The sequence below is a fragment of the Recurvomyces mirabilis genome, assembly GCF_035927965.1.
Source record: "Recurvomyces mirabilis strain CCFEE 5264 chromosome Unknown scaffold_9, whole genome shotgun sequence".
NCBI lineage: Eukaryota > Fungi > Ascomycota > Dothideomycetes > Mycosphaerellales > Teratosphaeriaceae > Recurvomyces > Recurvomyces mirabilis.
This window is the reverse complement of record NW_027041943.1, coordinates 278,909-296,285: the sequence shown is the minus strand read 5'-3', so window position 1 is coordinate 296,285 and position 17,377 is coordinate 278,909. Positions and strand designations below refer to the sequence as shown.

General features: G+C 53.6%; 8 protein-coding genes across 8 annotated transcripts; 4 read left to right on the top strand and 4 right to left on the bottom strand.

Annotated features, from left to right (window-relative positions):
• Positions 1-80: 80 nt before the first annotated feature.
• On the top strand, positions 81-3,045 carry utp13 (U3 small nucleolar RNA-associated protein 13; the record flags this gene model as incomplete). Its single annotated transcript, XM_064836833.1, has 2 exons — positions 81-257; positions 316-3,045. 2 exons carry the CDS (start codon positions 81-83, stop codon positions 3,043-3,045), a joined length of 2,907 nt encoding a protein of 968 aa, XP_064695466.1.
• Positions 3,046-3,520: 475 nt separating this feature from the next.
• Positions 3,521-7,645, top strand: LTS14_004130 (uncharacterized protein; the record flags this gene model as incomplete). Its single annotated transcript, XM_064836832.1, has 1 exon — positions 3,521-7,645. The coding sequence occupies one exon, from the start codon at positions 3,521-3,523 to the stop codon at positions 7,643-7,645; it is 4,125 nt and encodes a 1,374-aa protein (XP_064695465.1).
• A 245-nt stretch (positions 7,646-7,890) lies between these two features.
• On the bottom strand, positions 7,891-9,370 carry LTS14_004129 (uncharacterized protein; the record flags this gene model as incomplete). Its single annotated transcript, XM_064836831.1, has 3 exons — positions 7,891-9,109; positions 9,163-9,178; positions 9,322-9,370. 3 exons carry the CDS (start codon positions 9,368-9,370, stop codon positions 7,891-7,893), a joined length of 1,284 nt encoding a protein of 427 aa, XP_064695464.1.
• A 245-nt stretch (positions 9,371-9,615) lies between these two features.
• PRE1 (Proteasome subunit beta type-4) lies at positions 9,616-10,164 on the bottom strand (the record flags this gene model as incomplete). The annotated part of the gene is made up of 1 exon (XM_064836830.1): positions 9,616-10,164. The coding sequence occupies one exon, from the start codon at positions 10,162-10,164 to the stop codon at positions 9,616-9,618; it is 549 nt and encodes a 182-aa protein (XP_064695463.1).
• Positions 10,165-10,760: 596 nt separating this feature from the next.
• LTS14_004127 (uncharacterized protein) lies at positions 10,761-11,184 on the top strand (the record flags this gene model as incomplete). The annotated part of the gene is made up of 2 exons (XM_064836829.1): positions 10,761-11,034; positions 11,096-11,184. 2 exons carry the CDS (start codon positions 10,761-10,763, stop codon positions 11,182-11,184), a joined length of 363 nt encoding a protein of 120 aa, XP_064695462.1.
• A 400-nt stretch (positions 11,185-11,584) lies between these two features.
• Positions 11,585-12,610, bottom strand: LTS14_004126 (uncharacterized protein; the record flags this gene model as incomplete). Its single annotated transcript, XM_064836828.1, has 1 exon — positions 11,585-12,610. The coding sequence occupies one exon, from the start codon at positions 12,608-12,610 to the stop codon at positions 11,585-11,587; it is 1,026 nt and encodes a 341-aa protein (XP_064695461.1).
• A 1,370-nt stretch (positions 12,611-13,980) lies between these two features.
• Positions 13,981-15,314, top strand: IDH1 (isocitrate dehydrogenase (NAD(+)) idh1; the record flags this gene model as incomplete). Its single annotated transcript, XM_064836827.1, has 4 exons — positions 13,981-14,013; positions 14,073-14,130; positions 14,181-14,255; positions 14,326-15,314. 4 exons carry the CDS (start codon positions 13,981-13,983, stop codon positions 15,312-15,314), a joined length of 1,155 nt encoding a protein of 384 aa, XP_064695460.1.
• Positions 15,315-15,949: 635 nt separating this feature from the next.
• Positions 15,950-16,774, bottom strand: BUD23 (18S rRNA (guanine1575-N7)-methyltransferase; the record flags this gene model as incomplete). Its single annotated transcript, XM_064836826.1, has 1 exon — positions 15,950-16,774. One exon carries the CDS (start codon positions 16,772-16,774, stop codon positions 15,950-15,952), a length of 825 nt encoding a protein of 274 aa, XP_064695459.1.
• Between the last annotated feature and the right edge of the window lie 603 nt (positions 16,775-17,377).

The following is a 17,377-nucleotide window of genomic DNA, read 5'->3' as shown; positions in this document are numbered from 1 at the left end:
GGCAGAAAAAGTTCCGAAGCACATGCAAATCAGGCTCACGATGCCACAATCACCTTACATTCCGATATACCCTGTTCCTGATGGCGCTCAAGGCAGATGGCAAGACGACCTTTGAGCCGGCTCGGGTCATCCAGCCAATCTATACTGGTGGCGCCGTTGCTCTGAGTGAGGATGGAAGACTGCTGGCTACCACATTGGGCGAGGAAGCGCTGGTCACAGATCTGAATACTGGCGCACACCTCGCTCGCATAGAAGGCGTAAGTGTTTGCCACGGGTAGAAATAACGGCTGGACTGACAGTTGACAAAGGCTATAGGACGGCGAACCACTGACCACCCTGGCATTATCACCTGATGCGAGCTACCTTGTAACATGCTCTCGATCACTTTCCTTGCGGACATATGCGCTACATCCCTCCGAGACTCTTGACGACGCAATCAATGCGAAGCTCCTCCGGACGATCAAACCCCACAGCACACCCGTCATCACAGTCGCCGTTGATGCGACAAGTTCTCTACTAGCCACAGGCGCAGCAGATGGCTCGATCAAAGTCTGGGACTTGCGAGGCGGCTACACGACTCACACGTTCCACGGCCATAGCGGCATTATCTCTGCGCTGCACTTCTTCGAGGTTGACACTATCGACTCCGAGCAAATGGGGAAGGGCAAGAAGAGGAAGAGCAAGCAGCGAAGTGCTGAGGCTGTGGAAGTTCAGCCGGATGGCGCCACCGCTGGGTACAGGCTGGCATCTGGTGGCGAGGATGGCAAGGTCAGAGTTTGGGATCTGCATAAGAGAAAGGGTGTAGCGACGTTGGACGCACATGTCTCCGTTATTCGAAGCCTCAGCTACTCGCCCGAAGCACGGCTGTTACTCTCCGCCAGCAGAGACAAGACTGCGATACTGTGGGATGCTCGGACATGGCAGCAAAATTCTACTGTGGCAGTATTGGAGGTCGTGGAAAGGGCTGGGTTTCTCATGAATGGTCGATTTCTGTTCACGGCAGGCGAAACAGCACGCGTGCGAATATGGAGCACAGAAGGCGGTGCAGAGTTGACCGAGGAGCAAGAATCTGGTGCAGAGAATGAAGCGATAGTGGATGTGCTACATCATAATGGCTTGCCGTTCTTGCTCTCTGTACATGCTGATCAGACACTTTTGCTTTACGACCTCGGATATCTCACCACACTCGAATCGACCACAACTTCTCAGCTTCCAGTTCTACCTGTTCTCAGACGAATCTCTGGAACACACGACGAAGTCATCGACCTTGCATATATCGGCACTGATCGCAAACAATTAGCTCTCGCCACGAATCTCGAAGACATCCGCATAGTATCCCTCGACAGCGTCGACGAGGGCACTGGCTCTTCGTACTTCGGCGCGGATGTGGGACTTCTCAAGGGTCACAGCGACATTATCATCACTCTCTCGATAGACTGGTCTGGCCACTGGCTAGCTACTGGTGCAAAGGACAATACTGCGAAGCTATGGCGATTAGATCCTGCGAATGTCGACTATACCTGTCACAGCACTTTCACTGGTCATGCTGAGAGCATAGGTGCTGTCGCATTGCCGAGTGCGTCTCCACCGTCTGGTTCGAAGGAGTATAATTCTCCGCTAGGTTACCCACCAAAATTTCTGGTCACCGGCAGTCAGGACAAGACTGTGAAGCGATGGGATGTTCCTGCTTCGTCTGGTAAAGCAGCACGAGCGGCTTACACCCGCAAAGCGCACGACAAGGATATCAATGCCATTGCTACGTCATACTCGTCTACTTCGCCTCTCTTCGCATCGGCCAGTCAGGATCGAACGGTCAAAATCTGGGATACCGAGACCGGCGAAGCGGTCGGTGTGCTACGTGGGCACAAGCGAGGAGTCTGGTCCGTCGCCTTCTCGCCACCAGGCATGCCTGCATTGACAACAGGTGAGGGCGGTGGCGCGAGCAGTGCCAAGGGCATGGTCGTCACGGGTAGTGGCGACAAAACGGTCCGGATATGGAGTCTTAGCGACTACAATTGTTTGCGGACCTTCGAAGGACACGCGAATAGTGTGCTGAAAGTGGTGTGGCTACCTGCGCCCCAGGCAGGAAGGAAGGGGGGGAGTGCGAGGAACGTACAGGTTGCCAGTGCGGCTGGCGATGGTTTGGTGAAGGTGTGGGATACGCAGAGTGGCGAGTGCGCTGCTACGCTGGACAACCATATCGATCGGGTGTGGGCCCTTGCTGTGAAGCCGTCGACTGCACTGGAGGAAAAGTCAAAAGATGATTCCGAGGGCGTTCAAATGACGGATGATAACGACGGAGACGAGGACGAGGTTGAGGACGTGCCACAGGAGGCGACCCTCGAATTGGTTTCAGGCTCCGCAGACAGCACCCTTACATTTTGGCACGACACCACTTCCGCCACAGCACTAGCTGTAACACAACAAACGACACAACGCGTAGAACAGGATCAAGAACTACAAAACTACATCCGATCACAGAACTACCGTGAAGCTATCGTCCTTGCCCTGCAACTCAACCACCCGAAACGACTTCTGGACCTCTTCAACGCCGTGGTGAATGGCCCACAAGAGCCAGGTAGCTTCGTGGGGAAGAAAGACGTGGATGGCGTGATCGCTAGTTTAAGCGACAACCAACTCTGGGATCTACTCCGCCGAGTCAGAGACTGGAATGCCAATGGTCGCACACACAACACTGCTCAACATGTCCTACACGCTATCCTTCGACTCGTGCCCAAGGATCGACTTCTACGCTTGCGAAGTCGGAGGAGGAACAAGGCTGCTGACGACGATGCGGAGGATGTGGATGGTGCGTTGGCGAAAGGTATGAAAGATGTGGCATTGAGGGATAAGGAGAGCCTGAAGGATGTTCTCGACGGTCTGAAGGCGTATACGCAGCGGCATTTTGAGAGGTTAGAGAAGGTGGGGGAGGAGAGATTTGTGCTTGTCTGGGCGTTGCAGCAGATGGATGCTGTGGGTGGTGCTGTGGACGGCATTGGCAATGAGAAAGAAAACAATGTGATGTTGTTGGATGGGATGGAATAGTGTATAGCTCGCTCAGAGTGTGATACTGTACAGATCATTAGTTTGCTCCGTCCAATGAGCCACACTTAGACTGTACGAACCCTGCTCCTGCATCTCACCTCGGGCCTGCATGTCTTCCCCGACCCGCCGTACCAAATAATGAATTTGTTCGAAGCGATGCGATCTATCACATATGTTGCACACACGTTGGCCCAAGCTCATATAGACTTTTCACATGCATGGGGTTGCGAACTTCGAGGACTTCCGTCTTCACGAACCTGACGCGCTTCACATCATGCTCTTTTGTACACTACCTGCTGGAGTCTTGGATTTTGCGAATTATCGAATGTGGTGCCCTAGATGTTTTGTATAGTCTGGACATACTTTGAGGCCATTGCGATCCTTCGTCGCCCGGTCCCGCCGCGGTGTTTCGAAGGCCTGGCGTTGGCCACCACGGCAACATTGCTTGAGTACTGGACTTAGACTTTTCGATACGATGGGCCAGAAGCGCAAGTTCAGCTCGCTTGGCGGCGACGTTGTGCGCACGCCTGACCACTCTGGACATGTGGCGAAGGAAGCTAGATCGGGTGCGAAGAAAGCCCATCGACGAAAATCTGGCTCCAATGGAACACCACGGCATTTCCCAACGGCGATGTCGGCAGACAAACCATCACAGACGCAAGTCACACCATCAGCTAAGGTCACCGCTCAGACGCCTGCGAAGGCTGCATCGTCTGTCAAGCAGCCTACGTCTATCTTAAGTGCTGCAGATCCACCAGAGCCGCCTGCTGAAATGGACAAGAAAGCGCGAAATAAGTGGCGGAGAAAGATGAGGCAGTCACTGGCTTCTGTTCAAAACTCGAATGCTTCACAGGCTGCTGAGTCGCCAGATCCGAAGCCTCAAGTGCAGAAGCAGACTGCTAGACCTGTCGATGCTCTGGCTCCGTCTGCTGCTCATGTCGATGCGATAACTCAGACGCCATCTGTGAAGTCCACCCAACACCCACAACACTCAGTGTTTTGGCAGCGAACGGTCGAGCAGCGTGTGAACAACCGCCTGCGCCAAGCGAGTACAACACAACTTGTGCCGACACCACGAAAGCAGTGGAATCCTCCGCCCGGACTAGCTCGAGGCGTTGACACAGTCAAAGAAATTAGGGCTGTCGACAGAGCATGTCAGACCGATATACATGGTCGCCTGCATCTCAATATCATGTTTGAGAAGCCTCATTTGCATAAGCCACAGCTTCACCAGCGGCAAGCGGCCTACATCACTAAGTCTCCACAGAAGCAGAAGTCGGAGCCGTCCCTTACGGCCGCTCAGGAGGATATATCCATGTCGATTGCACACAGCGAGGCCTCGCATACTGGCGAGCAGAAGCAGGTAGGGTCACCACTATGGCCACGCGAAGTCAAGGGAACGGACATGGTTGCCGACGAGCATGTTGATGGGGTCGACGACTTAGTCAGTGACTCCGCAGATGACATGCCTGAAAACGAGGCTCCTTCGACCAAAATATTAGAGGTGGAGGCTGCTACAGACGGGACGTCATCTGCTGCAGTTACGGGTAAAGACGATGAAGCCCGAGAGCATGAAATCATCGAGATCTCTAGCGGCTCCGAATCGTCTTCCGAGTATATATCCAGCGACGACGAGAACGAGGCAGCCAACAAACAAGCCATGCGCTCCAGGCCAAAGACACCTTCACCGACCATCAAGCCACAAGCCCCATCCTCGAGCGCAAAGTTCACAAGCAGGAGTCTACTTGATCACCCTCCATTCTCCCTCATACCTGGTTTCCATCAAACAGGACAAAATGATGCTCTTCCCAGCACGAGCTTCAGCAAGATCAGCCAACCCATGCCCATCAAGAAGGTCGCGCAGCCGGTGAAGCTACGAGACGACTCGCCCTCCTCCTCAGCGCATTCTTCACTTTTCGCTGGCATAAAGGGTGAAGCTACAGTCGCACGGCTTGGCACCCAAGGCTTTGGGCCAATTGCAAAAGCTGCATCTGCCCAGACATCCGAGGCGGCGCGTAAGGCTGCTTCAAACAACGACGCACGGTCAGCTTTCGATCGGTTTAGCTCTTTTGTTGGTGGCGATAAGACTAGCGATGAAAGTGATAGCGATAGCGACTCTGACGAGGAAACCGATGCCAAGCAATCTGGCGCGAGCAGGGCCGAGAAGTCCGCGGCTATGGTCGGGCTCGAGCAACGCGGTCGTTCGTCCCCAGCGAGGACTACACCGTCGAGGCATGCTCAAGCACCGCTGAAGGGCAGCATACGTGAGACAAATGATTTCAGAGCCAGCCAGCAGCTTGAGCAGGAAGCTCAAGCAGTTTCGCAGGAGACTGCATCGGTCGAAAGCGCCCACAACGCAAAGAATAGCGAAGATGAGGAGGTAGACAGCGCGAATTCTGGTACTGAAGAGAACGACCAAGGACGAGAGACAGACTCCGGTGAATCAGAAAGCGAGGACGAGGTTGAGACATCACCACCCCTGCTGGATGTGCAAGCTTCCCAGACTGAAGACAAGATTCAACACAATAGAATCGTGCTCCAGCAGTCTGCACCTCTAGTAGATGGTCACCAAAGCGACAATGAGGCCTCCCAGTACGATAGTGCCGAGGAAATTGATGATGGCTTGGCTTCTGAGGAAGCTGGGGCGCAACTGAATGGCGGTCATTCGACCAAGTCTACTGCGCCAGTAGCTTCCTCCACAAGCGCCGCGGCCGCACGTGCAATATCTCTGTCTTCCCGCGTCGAAGTCCCGGCCTCCCAGGATGACGACGATGCCACTGCTTTGCTTGACGGCTACAGCGAAGACCAGCAAGATCCGACCGATGTGTCGGCCAATCCTTCGCGAACGCCTACAACTTCAGCTGCGACCACTTCTGCACAAGAGCAACCTGACAGTGGGACCTCCATCTCGGTCTTTTCAGAGCATCTCAATTCCACTACGAAGGACAGCAATTCTTTTTTAGGCCAACGGCTTGGTGGAACTGGCTCCAGACAAGCTGCCAACAGTGAGCTTACAGATGCCGCTACACCAAGCAGACAACTGACATTTACGGCTAGTGAGGATGAGGACGACATCTATGACACAATCGACGAAGTGACAGAGGGTGTCTTCAATGCAACGCGACATTTGCCCTCTCTTGACATCTTGAACAAGAGCGAGTTCGCCGTGAGCTCCACAGCACGGCGGCGCCTGGCCAAAGATGTGTACATCCCAAGGGTACCAAAGGAAATCATTGCATGCTACTCTGCACAAGTTTTCGATGTTAGCACCCAGGATGCTTCGCAAACAGACGTAGTGCACGATAGTCTGCCTCTGCCACATCTGACGAACGAGGATCTTTCCAAGCCTTATATGCCCCATGCCGAATCATCCAGCAGTCTCACCGATCTTGGCTCCACACCAACACCACCTGGGAGTCCAATCGTGCGAGACTTCGCTCACGATCCTATACTCGTGGCCAATCATGAAACTTTGCCGCCCCTACCCAAGAAGCGAAGGAAGACGACAGGATCCACAAGCAAGCACTTTTCGCCAGACAAGCGCACGAAGCGAGAACGAGACCGTGAAGACGAGAATAACCAGGTTTGCTCCGATATGCTTGCGGACGATACTCATGGCTCAACAAAAGGTGAACTGCCGACTGGGACACAGACCACAGGTCCCACGTTGACGCCTGTTAAGTCCAAGCCCAAGGCGAAGAGGAAGACCACCGGGAAGAAGTCAGATCACTTCTTACCTACGCACCTACTCGATCGTGTTGACCTGCCTTCTCCGTCCAAGGGCCAAGGTAAAACGCCAGCGGGAGTCTCTCGAGCACCTATCCCACCAATCACATCTACGCGCTTCGGGATTATCCAAGAGAAGCTGTGGGACGAGCCATTCTGGCTGCTCATTGCAACAATCTTTCTGAACCAGACAACAGGCCGGCAGGCAGTACCTGTCTTTTGGGCTGTCAAAGCGCGCTACGACTCACCTGAAGGTCTTGCGAAAGCTGAGTTCCCGGAACTCCTCGAGATGATAGGAAAGCTTGGATTACAGAATCAGAGAGTTAAGCGCTTGATTAAAATAGCAGAAATTTGGGTGGTACAGCCTCCTGTGGCTGGGACACGGTACAGGACTATAAAATATCCCGAGCCCACGGACCATGTCCAGTATAACAGGAGGAAAGTGAAGGCCATTGAAGGGGATGCTGTGGAATGTAAAGGAGCTCTGGAGATCGGGTATCTTCCAGGCCTTGGCCCGTATGCCTGGGATAGCTGGCGTATCTTTTGTCGAGATGCTCTGCGCGGGGTGGCAGAAGACTATAACGGCAAAGGAGCTGCTGATGGTTTTCACCCGGAGTGGCAAAGAGTCGTGCCGTTGGACAAGGAGCTGAGGGCGACTTTGCGGTGGATGTGGTTGCGAGAAGGCTATATCTGGGATCACTTCACTGGCGAAAGAAGGAAGGCTACTGAGGAAGAAATGGAGCGGGCTGTCAAAGGTGAAATGGATGTTGCGGATGAAAAGGAGAAAGTGTTTGCTGCTCAAGCGGCCGGCGTCGTTGAAATGGAAGATGCCACTGAAGAGGGATGTGCCGAGGATAGTGTTGGATACATGTAGCAGGTCATGATCTCTCAGGCAATTGAATCAGGATGAGATAAGTCTGGCGCTCAGTGTCCACTCCCTCCAATCTCATGCGTACCAGCTGCAGCTACAGCATTAGCATGGCTCGCACCATGAGTATCCCAGGTCTCAGCTGGTGCAAAGTCCTTCCCATGCATCGTAAATATACGCTCCCTTTTCACATCCACACTATCAGCTTTCTGTCTCAGCGCCTCGCGAATCTCATCAACACTCTTCGTCTCCTAGACTTTCCACTCGAAACTGCTCATCGGCCACAGGATCTTGGCTCCCCCGTCTTTCATCCATGTCTCGAGACCGATTGGCGGGGGCCGGCTGGTGATAACATCGATGTCGCTTGCCAACTCATGGCAGTATGCGTCTAATGGTAGATCGTTCACATCGTCACCGAAGGGATTCTCCAATTCGCGGCCGATGGCTGCTAGGCCAATGATGATGTAGCCTGCGAGGATGGTACCAGGTATCGCTACCCACTCGAGTGTGTTGACTAGTTGGAAAGGGAGGGAGAGCACGTATGCCCACGTGATCTGTGAGATTGAGATGGAGTAGGCGATTGGCAAGGGCGTGTTGACAACTCGCTCCACGCCCGCGAGGACTTCGCTGAGCATGACGAGCATGTTTAAGCCTTGCGCTTGATGGATACCAGTGGTCAAGGTCTTCTCGACAATGACATGCTCGAAGTACGCTGATAGGTATGTGAGGATCTCGAGAGGTGTGTTGCCGAGATTATGCTTGTCGCGGGCGCGCTTGACCAGCTTGCGTGGATTCGTCTTCGCGAATGCTAGGTCGAGCCATTGACCAATGGACAACCATTTCGGAGGCTTCTCCTCACGCAGGAGATTCTGATCAGCATCGGCAGCGAGGATCTTGAGGTTGCAGACCAGCGGTTCGAGATCGGCATAATTGACCGCTGGCTCGAAACGCACTCGATGCTTCAGCGCAACAGCGAAAGCATTGAGCAAATTGATCGCAGCGACTTTCGCAAGAAGATCTTGCTTCCCAACCTCAGGCGTATCACCGGTATGTCGCTCGGCAACATGCACCCAGATAACACGTGCAATGTTCCGACTAGCGAAGAGTAATTGTGCCCAGTATTTGCGTCCCTCCATATACCTCTCATAAGCCGTCGAAGACCGAAAGGAGAGAGCAAGACCGACCACAAAACCGGTGATTGTCAGGAGCGTGCTGTTGATGCCCAGGGGAGTGACGAGCTTCGAGATGCAGACGACCGCTGAAGCCCACGTTGCGACGAAGGCGAGGGGTAGGATCATGCGTGGGAGGACGCTGCCATGGAGTCGTAGGAAGTAGGGCCATTTCGAGTGACGGTGAATGTCGCGTGGGCCGGTAAAGAGTTGTTCTATACTGTAGGGCGGGTCTTGTGGCGCCATAGTAGGTAGCAGTGGTTGGTTGAGATACTGCTTCTCGGTGAAGAAGATGATGCTGCTATGGTAGGCAGCTAGTAATGGTTGGACTTCATTCATGCCATGCAGGCTCACGTCGAGAAGTCATGTCCTGTAATAGTAATCAGTGGCAGCATGAGGCAAGTTCTCCAGGTGCATAGACCAATGCGTCAGTAGGCTTTTACATGGCAGGAGCTCGTCTTCGAGCTGATGGTGGCTTGTTGGCTACTGCCTGAGACCGGTCTTGGAACTTACGAGCCATAGCAATTGCTTCCGACGTCTGAGCTTCTAGTATGCCTGGCATTGTGACTTACTAACTTACTACCGGATCATAATCATGTTTGCTTCGTATGCTCGTTGCGGGAACCAGCCTTTCCCTCATTTCAAGCCATTTGAAAGGGTGCCCAATGGAGATCAGATTGGATGATAGATGCATATTGTACATTTGCTGCCTTTCCGGGAAACGTCTCATCATCGCCGGTTATGCTATGCTCCTCGAAACGCCAGACGCCGTGCGCTTGCCCATTTCTCCATTCACGCCAATGCCTTCTACGGCGCATACATCTGCTCGCCTTCTGGATACTCCTGCAATGTCACACCGTCCTTGTTCACCACCTTCACAAGCACACCCTTGAAGTCAATCGGTAACCGCCTCTTCAACTCGTCCGTACACATCCTCAACAACTTCATGCCCTGCTCAAAGCTGATATCCGGATGATGATGCTTGTCCAGGATGGATAGACAGTAGTACTGCGCATACCCGTGTGCCGCGTATGGCACTGGTGCTGACGACGCCAGATAATCGATCCAAAACAGCTCCGGCTTCTGCTTGATGGCGTCGTAACCTCCAAGCAGCAGATTCACTGTGTACGGGTTCTTCGACCGCAAGCTCTTGGCCAGCTCACTTCGAATGAAGGATGATACCTCATAGGGCGAGAGCTCAGAGTTGTTGCGCATGCTGTAGAGTTGGATGTTGGCTTGGGCGTAGTCGGCGAATTGAACCGTGTCACCAGCTTCGCCTACGAAGGCCATGAGGGTGTGCTTGTTAAGGGAGCGGGTCTTGTCGTCGTTGGCTTTGAGGATGGAGGCACCGCGCATGGCGGCTTTGGAGGCGGCGATGATGGTGCAGTCTGCGCAGGTGATGCCAAGGAGAACCTCCCTGGGACCATGTTAGTGGGATAACATTGTGGTTGCAGTGGAGGAGCTGCGTTACATGTTTGCGATATTGTTCTGAGTTGGATGAATCGGGTATGTGTAGCTTGGTTTGTGCTGTTATGGAGCGTCGGTAGGCAGCACACTCGACGTAGCAGAGTAAGCTAGTGTTGGCGGCTCTGCGGAGCAACGTAGCGCCGATCCAAGGCAGCAACCTTGCAAGGAAGGCACAACCCGAGCCAGAGCTCCCAAACATTTGCCAGGTTATTCCAGCACCCCAGCTTGGCACTCTCGATCATGTCTTGGCTATTACGCTGGCTGGGACACGCAAGCACCAGCTCTTTCAGCTGCCATTATTATTGAGATGCATGTGGATCCACTCGGAGGTCACGTCATGCCGAGTATCGGGAGCTCCTGCTGTCTTGCTGCTTCAGGTTGAGCACACGACAGCCTATAAGCAATCCCTTCCTTGCTCTCGCACTCCCTTTTCCATCCCCACTCTCCCTCACAAATCCAGACATCACAGTCAAAAACTCCACATCATGGACTTCATCAAGAACGCAATGGGTAATCAAGGCGGTCAGGGCGGCCAGGGAAGCAGCAACCAGATGCCACAAGGTCAAGGCCAACAGCAGCAAGGTGGTGGAGGCGGCTTCATGGACGGTCTCGGCAACAAGTTCAACAATGCCGCCGGCGGTGGAGCCGAAGGCGAGAAGAACGAAGACTACCTTGACAAGGGCGTCGATTTCGTCCAGGAGAAGTTCATGGGCCAGGGTGCACAGAACAACGAAACTGCTGTTGAGCAGGCCAAGGATGGTACGGAACGACCACGCTTTCCGCTATGTATGAACATATGAGTAAGCTAACCAGACCGCAGAGCAAATTAGCGACTTCATCAGGAAGCAGTACAAGAGCACCACTGGCAGCGACATCCCGATCAAGGACAAGCCAACAACTTTCGGCTAGATGGTCCCAATTAGACATTAACTCGACGGCCACGGCGAGGATGTGAGAGAATGAAAATGATTCTCGATACTGTAGTAGCATGTCTTACGATTATATATGCCACGCGATGTGGGTATCATGAAAATTCAATCAGCCGTGCCCATCCCATCAACCTCAACAAAGAAAGGTATTCAGAACGAGCGATCGACTCGTTGGCTGTTAGATCTCCAGCTATGCTGACAAGACCAAGCCGTTACGTTACCGTACATGAACCAAAAGCCGTTACGCCATAGCGCCATATTGCGATGAAACCCCCGTGCACCGAATAGTCGGGTCGAAGATGAATCAGCTCGCCGGCTGATACTCGTGTCATTACGAAATCCAGATGTTATTGACGTGAATCAATGTTCTGGCAGATGATCTACAAGGTGTAGACAGACTGCACACCCTCCTTGATAGCAGCCTCAAGCTCATCGACAGCGCGACGAGCGTGAGTGCAAGCACCATTGGGACCATTGCACTCCTTCTCAGCAGCCTTAATCTTCTCAGTGTTGGCACCGAATGCGACGAGGTGGGCATGAGTTAGCTCAGAACCACCCTCTTGCTCGTGAGCAAGGAGTTGAGCATCACGCTTGTCGGAGCAAGCCTCGCCGGGAACACCACAGAAGTTGATCTGGCCACCACGACGAGCCTCAGCGGAACGGGCCTTGACCTCGTTGAAAGCCTGGTGGGCCTTCAGGATCAAGTTGCAGGGCTGACCGTCCTGGTGGCACTCCTCCTTCTCGATCGAAGGGTCGTACTTGCGGATCGCGGCTTGAGCCTCCTCGACGCCACGCTTGTCGGAGCAGGCCTCGCCTGGGACACCGCAGAAGTTGATGCGGCCGCCACGGCCTGGAGCGGCGTCACGCTTGTCGGAGCAGGCTTCGCCTGGGACACCACAGAAGTTGATTTGGCCTCCACGGCGAGGGAAAGCGTCGCGCTTGTCGGAGCAAGCCTCACCGGGCACACCGCAGAAGTTGATGCGGCCTCCACTGCCGGGGTTGGCATCACGCTTATCGGAGCAAGCTTCACCGGGGACACCACAGAAGTTGATGTTACCGCCACGGCGCGCGTCGGCCTCAGCAGCAGCCTCACGACGAGAGATCTCGCCATGGGCCTTGGCAGCCGCGGCGCCGATCTTGTCGACAGCCGCCCATTTCTGGTTGCAACCCTTGGTGCCCTCGACACTGCAGAAAGCGCTGATGCCGGAGGCGGGAGGGGCGTCCTTGTGCTCAGTCAGGGCACGAGCGACGGCGGCGGCGGCAGACCGGCCTTCGTGGCACTTCTCGCCGACGACACCGCAGTGGGCGACGCTGGAGAGCTTGGCGATCTGGGAGTGGTCTTGGACGGCGGCGGCCTGGCTGGAGGCAAAGGCCAGGACCGTGATGGCGGCTCCGGCGAACTTCATGTTGGTTGATGAAGTCTTGGTGGGATTGTGTTGGGTTGAAGTGGGATGAGTGTGGAAGTGGGATGAGACAGTCTTATGATCGAGACTAGAGAATGTTCGGGAATGTGTAGTCGGATAAAAGAGTGACTTGTGGGTGGGGTGAGGAAAGACGCAAACGGATGGAGCAGTATGAAAGATATAGATATCGATGTTCCGAGGCGAGTGACATGGGCTGGATAGAGTGTTCAATAAGCTGTGACATAAAGAAAACTTACTCAATAAGGCAACTGTTTCTCGACAGCAAGGTCGTGTCTGGCCAATGAGATCCCAAGTCACCTGTCAATAGGAGGCCCTTTCAACAGATCCTATTGAGGTTGACAATGGAGATTGCACCGCAAATGTGTCAGATGGGCACGAGCTGGTCGTGGTAGTCGGTGGTCCTGTCCACCAAGACAGCCGGACAGACGCTGGGTACCGGTCTACAACAGCTCGAAAAGTCCAGGCCATTAGACGATGGTCTTGGGTGGGTTACTCCAGGCTTATGTACTACCTGGTGAGAGACCATGCTCTCCGGATTTCCAGCGTGCGTAAGCCTCTTCACCCGGCGTGGTCTGCGTCCATTCGTGGCACGTACGCGCGGATCGAATACAGTGACCCTTGTGAATTCCATTGTAAGCCCACTGACACGTGGATCGGTGGCGTCGGCATGGTGGCCATACCATACCGCATTCTGGTCTCAATAAGAATTTCGGCTGCTCGCTTGCCTGCGCCGACAGCTTCGTCGATCAGTGTGCCCTCAAGATGTACCGTTCTCGGTGACCCATGTGGCTCAAAAGGCTTGAATTACTATCACTGTCGTGTAAGAACTCATGCTGAAGCAGATCAGATTGTAGCTCTTGAGCATGCTGTGTGAGTATTCCCGACATCAGCTTCTATCACTTGGTACTGTATAAGCGTGCGGGATTGGCCAGAGAACGATCTTAATTGGGACAATAGCGCTGATCAGCATTGCTATCAAATCCTGTTCAACCTTGTCACGGCATTGCGGTACACCTTGTGGTGTGTTTTGAGGTGACCAGATGGTCTGTTGCCATCGTGGAAATGTCGTGGTTGGACTTGTGAGTGCCTAGAATCACACTGCGTCGTGTGAGCTTTCTAGAGACAGCTACATACTTGGGAGTAGCGGTGTTGGTGTCAACATCTGTGTTGCTGTCGCTGTTGATGTTGTTGCACACCCACCTCTTCCGCTCATGGTTGCCGCTTGTCAATCGCACGGACCACCTCGTCTCGCCGCTCGGCGTTACTATAGAACTGTACAAGCAAGCTCGAGGTCAAGTTTGCATGTGTTATCGCAACGAGTAGCCTTCTACCACCATCCGCACGCCTTCAAGATGTTCGCCAAAAGCTCCCAGCGGACGGCTTCGGTACGATATACTCATGTAACAGCCATTGGATATCATACTAACTTGTATCGTTCCTGCAGGCCCTGTTGCGAAGCACACGAACACAATGCACCTCGAATCCTTCTATAGCCGCACGATGTTCGATATCAGAGATCCCGATGCCATTGCGATCTACTAATACTTTATAGCATACGCGACGGTCAACACCGACATCTTCAAGCCCACCAAGTTCGGAGGCAAATATACTGTCACCCTCATCCCAGGTACGAAAGTCGCAAAAGCAAAAAAAGATGGAGATCATCAGGCTGGCATACTAAGACGATTGTTGTACAGGTGACGGTATCGGTGCCGAGGTCTCGGAATCCGTCAAGACCATCTTCAAGGCCGACAACGTACCCGTAGAATGGGAACAGATCGATGTCTCCGGCATGCAAACCGGCGACAAGCACACCGAAGAGCTCTTCCGCGAATCCGTCTCCTCCCTCCGAAGAAACAAGCTCGGGCTCAAGGGCATCCTCCATACCCCCGTCGACCGCTCCGGTCACGCCTCCTTCAACGTCGCCCTCCGCCAGGAACTCGACATCTACGCCTCCATCGTCCTGATCAAGAACATCCCTGGTTACGAAACCCGACACAAGAACGTTGACCTCTGCATTATCCGTGAGAACACCGAGGGCGAGTACTCCGGCCTCGAGCACCAGTCCGTAAGCGGCGTTGTCGAGTCCCTCAAGATCATCACCCGCGCAAAGTCAGAACGCATCGCCAAATTCGCCTTCTCCTTCGCTCTGGCCAATAACCGACGCAAGGTGACTTGCATCCACAAGGCCAACATCATGAAGCTTGCCGATGGTCTCTTCCGCAACACGGTCAAGAAGGTGGGAGAGGAGTACCCCACCATTGAAACAAACGACATGATCGTCGACAACGCCTCAATGCAATGTGTCTCCCGCCCTCAACAATTCGACGTGATGGTCATGCCCAACCTTTACGGCGGTATCCTTTCAAACATTGGCGCTGGTTTGGTCGGTGGACCAGGTATCGTGCCAGGCTGCAACATGGGCCGCGAAGTCGCCGTCTTCGAGCCCGGATGCCGTCACGTTGGTCTCGACATCAAGGGCAAGGATCAAGCTAACCCTACTGCCTTGATTCTGTCCGGAAGCATGATGCTCAGGCATCTGGGGTTGGATGACCATGCGAATAGGATTAGCAAGGCTGTCTACGATGTTATCTCCGAGGGCAAGTCGAGGACGAGGGATATGGGTGGGAATGCTACGACGCATGAGTTCACGCGTGCGATTCTGGATAAGATGGAGACTGCATAGGGAAGTTTAGGTTGTGCTGCGAAGGCTGATTGTGTTGTTTGCGATAGTATTGAGCCTGTAAATACGCCTGGACTGTGGAGTGTGAGCTTAGTACCGTGATACCCGCCACCTCCCGCGCTCAGCCTCACTTTTCACGTCTTCTGGAAGCCATCGACTTGTGGTGGACATGAGCGCAGCTGACAGCAGTATCTGGTGCGAGTGTTGCACTTCCTGTCGTAGAGTCTACCTCGCCTAGGCAGCCTCATCCTCCCGATGTAGGATTCCACTCCCTGTCGCCTCACGAGTAGGATAATCGGAGGCTGCCACCGATATGCAATGGCGAGCTGGAGCGCCTCCATAGGTACAGATTTCTGTACAGGGCATTCTCTTTACTCTCGTGGCACTCACATATTTACAGCCTTTGGCGTAGGCCCTGGATCATTGCTTGCTGATGGAGTACCGCGGACTCCACTTCCGCCTACGTGCTAGCGTGGTGGTATGTATAATTCATACACGTCTTGCGATACGATGAGAAATGTCGGTAGTCCGGTTCAGACAGTGCATTGGAAGGACTGATGCATGGCACATAACGAATGTGCATAATGTTCTTCGTTGCTTGCGTCGTAGAGTCGTGTTGGTTTGTAGTCCCACCTTCATCAGAAAGCCGTCTTCCTTCTCCGGCCAGTATACTTGCTCGAAGTTTTCACCACCTTCCCTTTCGCCTCCATCTGCGACTTCTTTCTCATAATCCATGCCTTGCTTCCCTTCTTCTCAAACTCCTTCCCTCTCTTCCTCTCCTTCCTTCTCGCATCCATAACGTCCACATTCTCCATCCCGCTGACCGCACCCGTCACATCGCCACCGCCCACGCTAAGAACCAGATAGACCTTCACGCTCTTCGTTTCCGGATCATCCTCAAGTATACCAGCACCAAAACCAGCCTTGATAGCCGCATTAGAGATGAGACTCCGCTGTTGAGCATTCTTGGGGTAGAATTGACACACTGCCTTCCCTCCCCGTTTCAAGCTCGCATATAAGCCATCGAAGAATCTCTTTAGTCGTCCTTCCGGCGAGACGTCGGACGTCTCAGCATTGCACAACCATTGTATTGCACTTATACTGATCGCCGCATCGAAACTCCCAGCTCTGAACGGAACCCCCTGTCCGATATCCGCCAACAACATGTCTCCCTCCACATCTCGCTCCAGCGCTTGGGCGAGCATCGAAGACGAGATATCCATCCCGACCCACGTGTGTGGTCCTCCTTCGTCCTCTTCGACGCCCGAGAGGATCTCACCTGACAAACCAGAACCGCAGCCGATGTCGAGGATGAAAGAGGGTTCTTGAAGGTCTAGCAATTCGAGAGCACGGTGGGTCATGTCGGCTTGGATGTTTCTTATGCGGGACGAAGTAGTGTATTGTCGGGCTTCTTTTTCGTTGTAAAAGAGGTCGGGTGGGAGGTTATCCTCGGGGCGAGACATGGTGGCGGTTGTGCGATGGTTTGCTATTGGAGTTGGATGTCTCCCAGAGAAACAGATCGTGTACTCGTTGTAAGTCTCGTGTCTCCATAAATTCGTCCGGTCATAAACTTGTAACAGCGTGAAGGTCGAGACCCAAGAGACCAGAGTGAAGCTTTCATAGTTTTGGATTATCGATAGCGCGCGTGGCACCTGCAGGGATGACGTTGGCGGGCCCGGCAGAGGTTACTGTGGCCTGGTACTTACACTTGTCCTAGCACACGATCATCTTTGATCGGTAGCCAAGAACACATCACATTGTATGCCAACGCTATGTGGATACTTCCTGCACTTGTGAGTCGTAACGATCAATATCGAAGGATTTCCACCATACTGATGTATGCACTTAGGGCTACCTGGGCCTCCTCCTTGGATGTGAGCGTGGGCATAGCTGTACACCACATATCCTGATCTAACGATTATGACAGTCCTCTTCTTGACCTTGGCAATAGCATCGTTGGTCTCTCCATATGACCGGGCATGATGCGAGGACTTCACCCATACTAACGAGTGCGTAGTGGCCTATACTACTTATCCGAACTGGTAGAAGAGCACAGCCGCATAGCA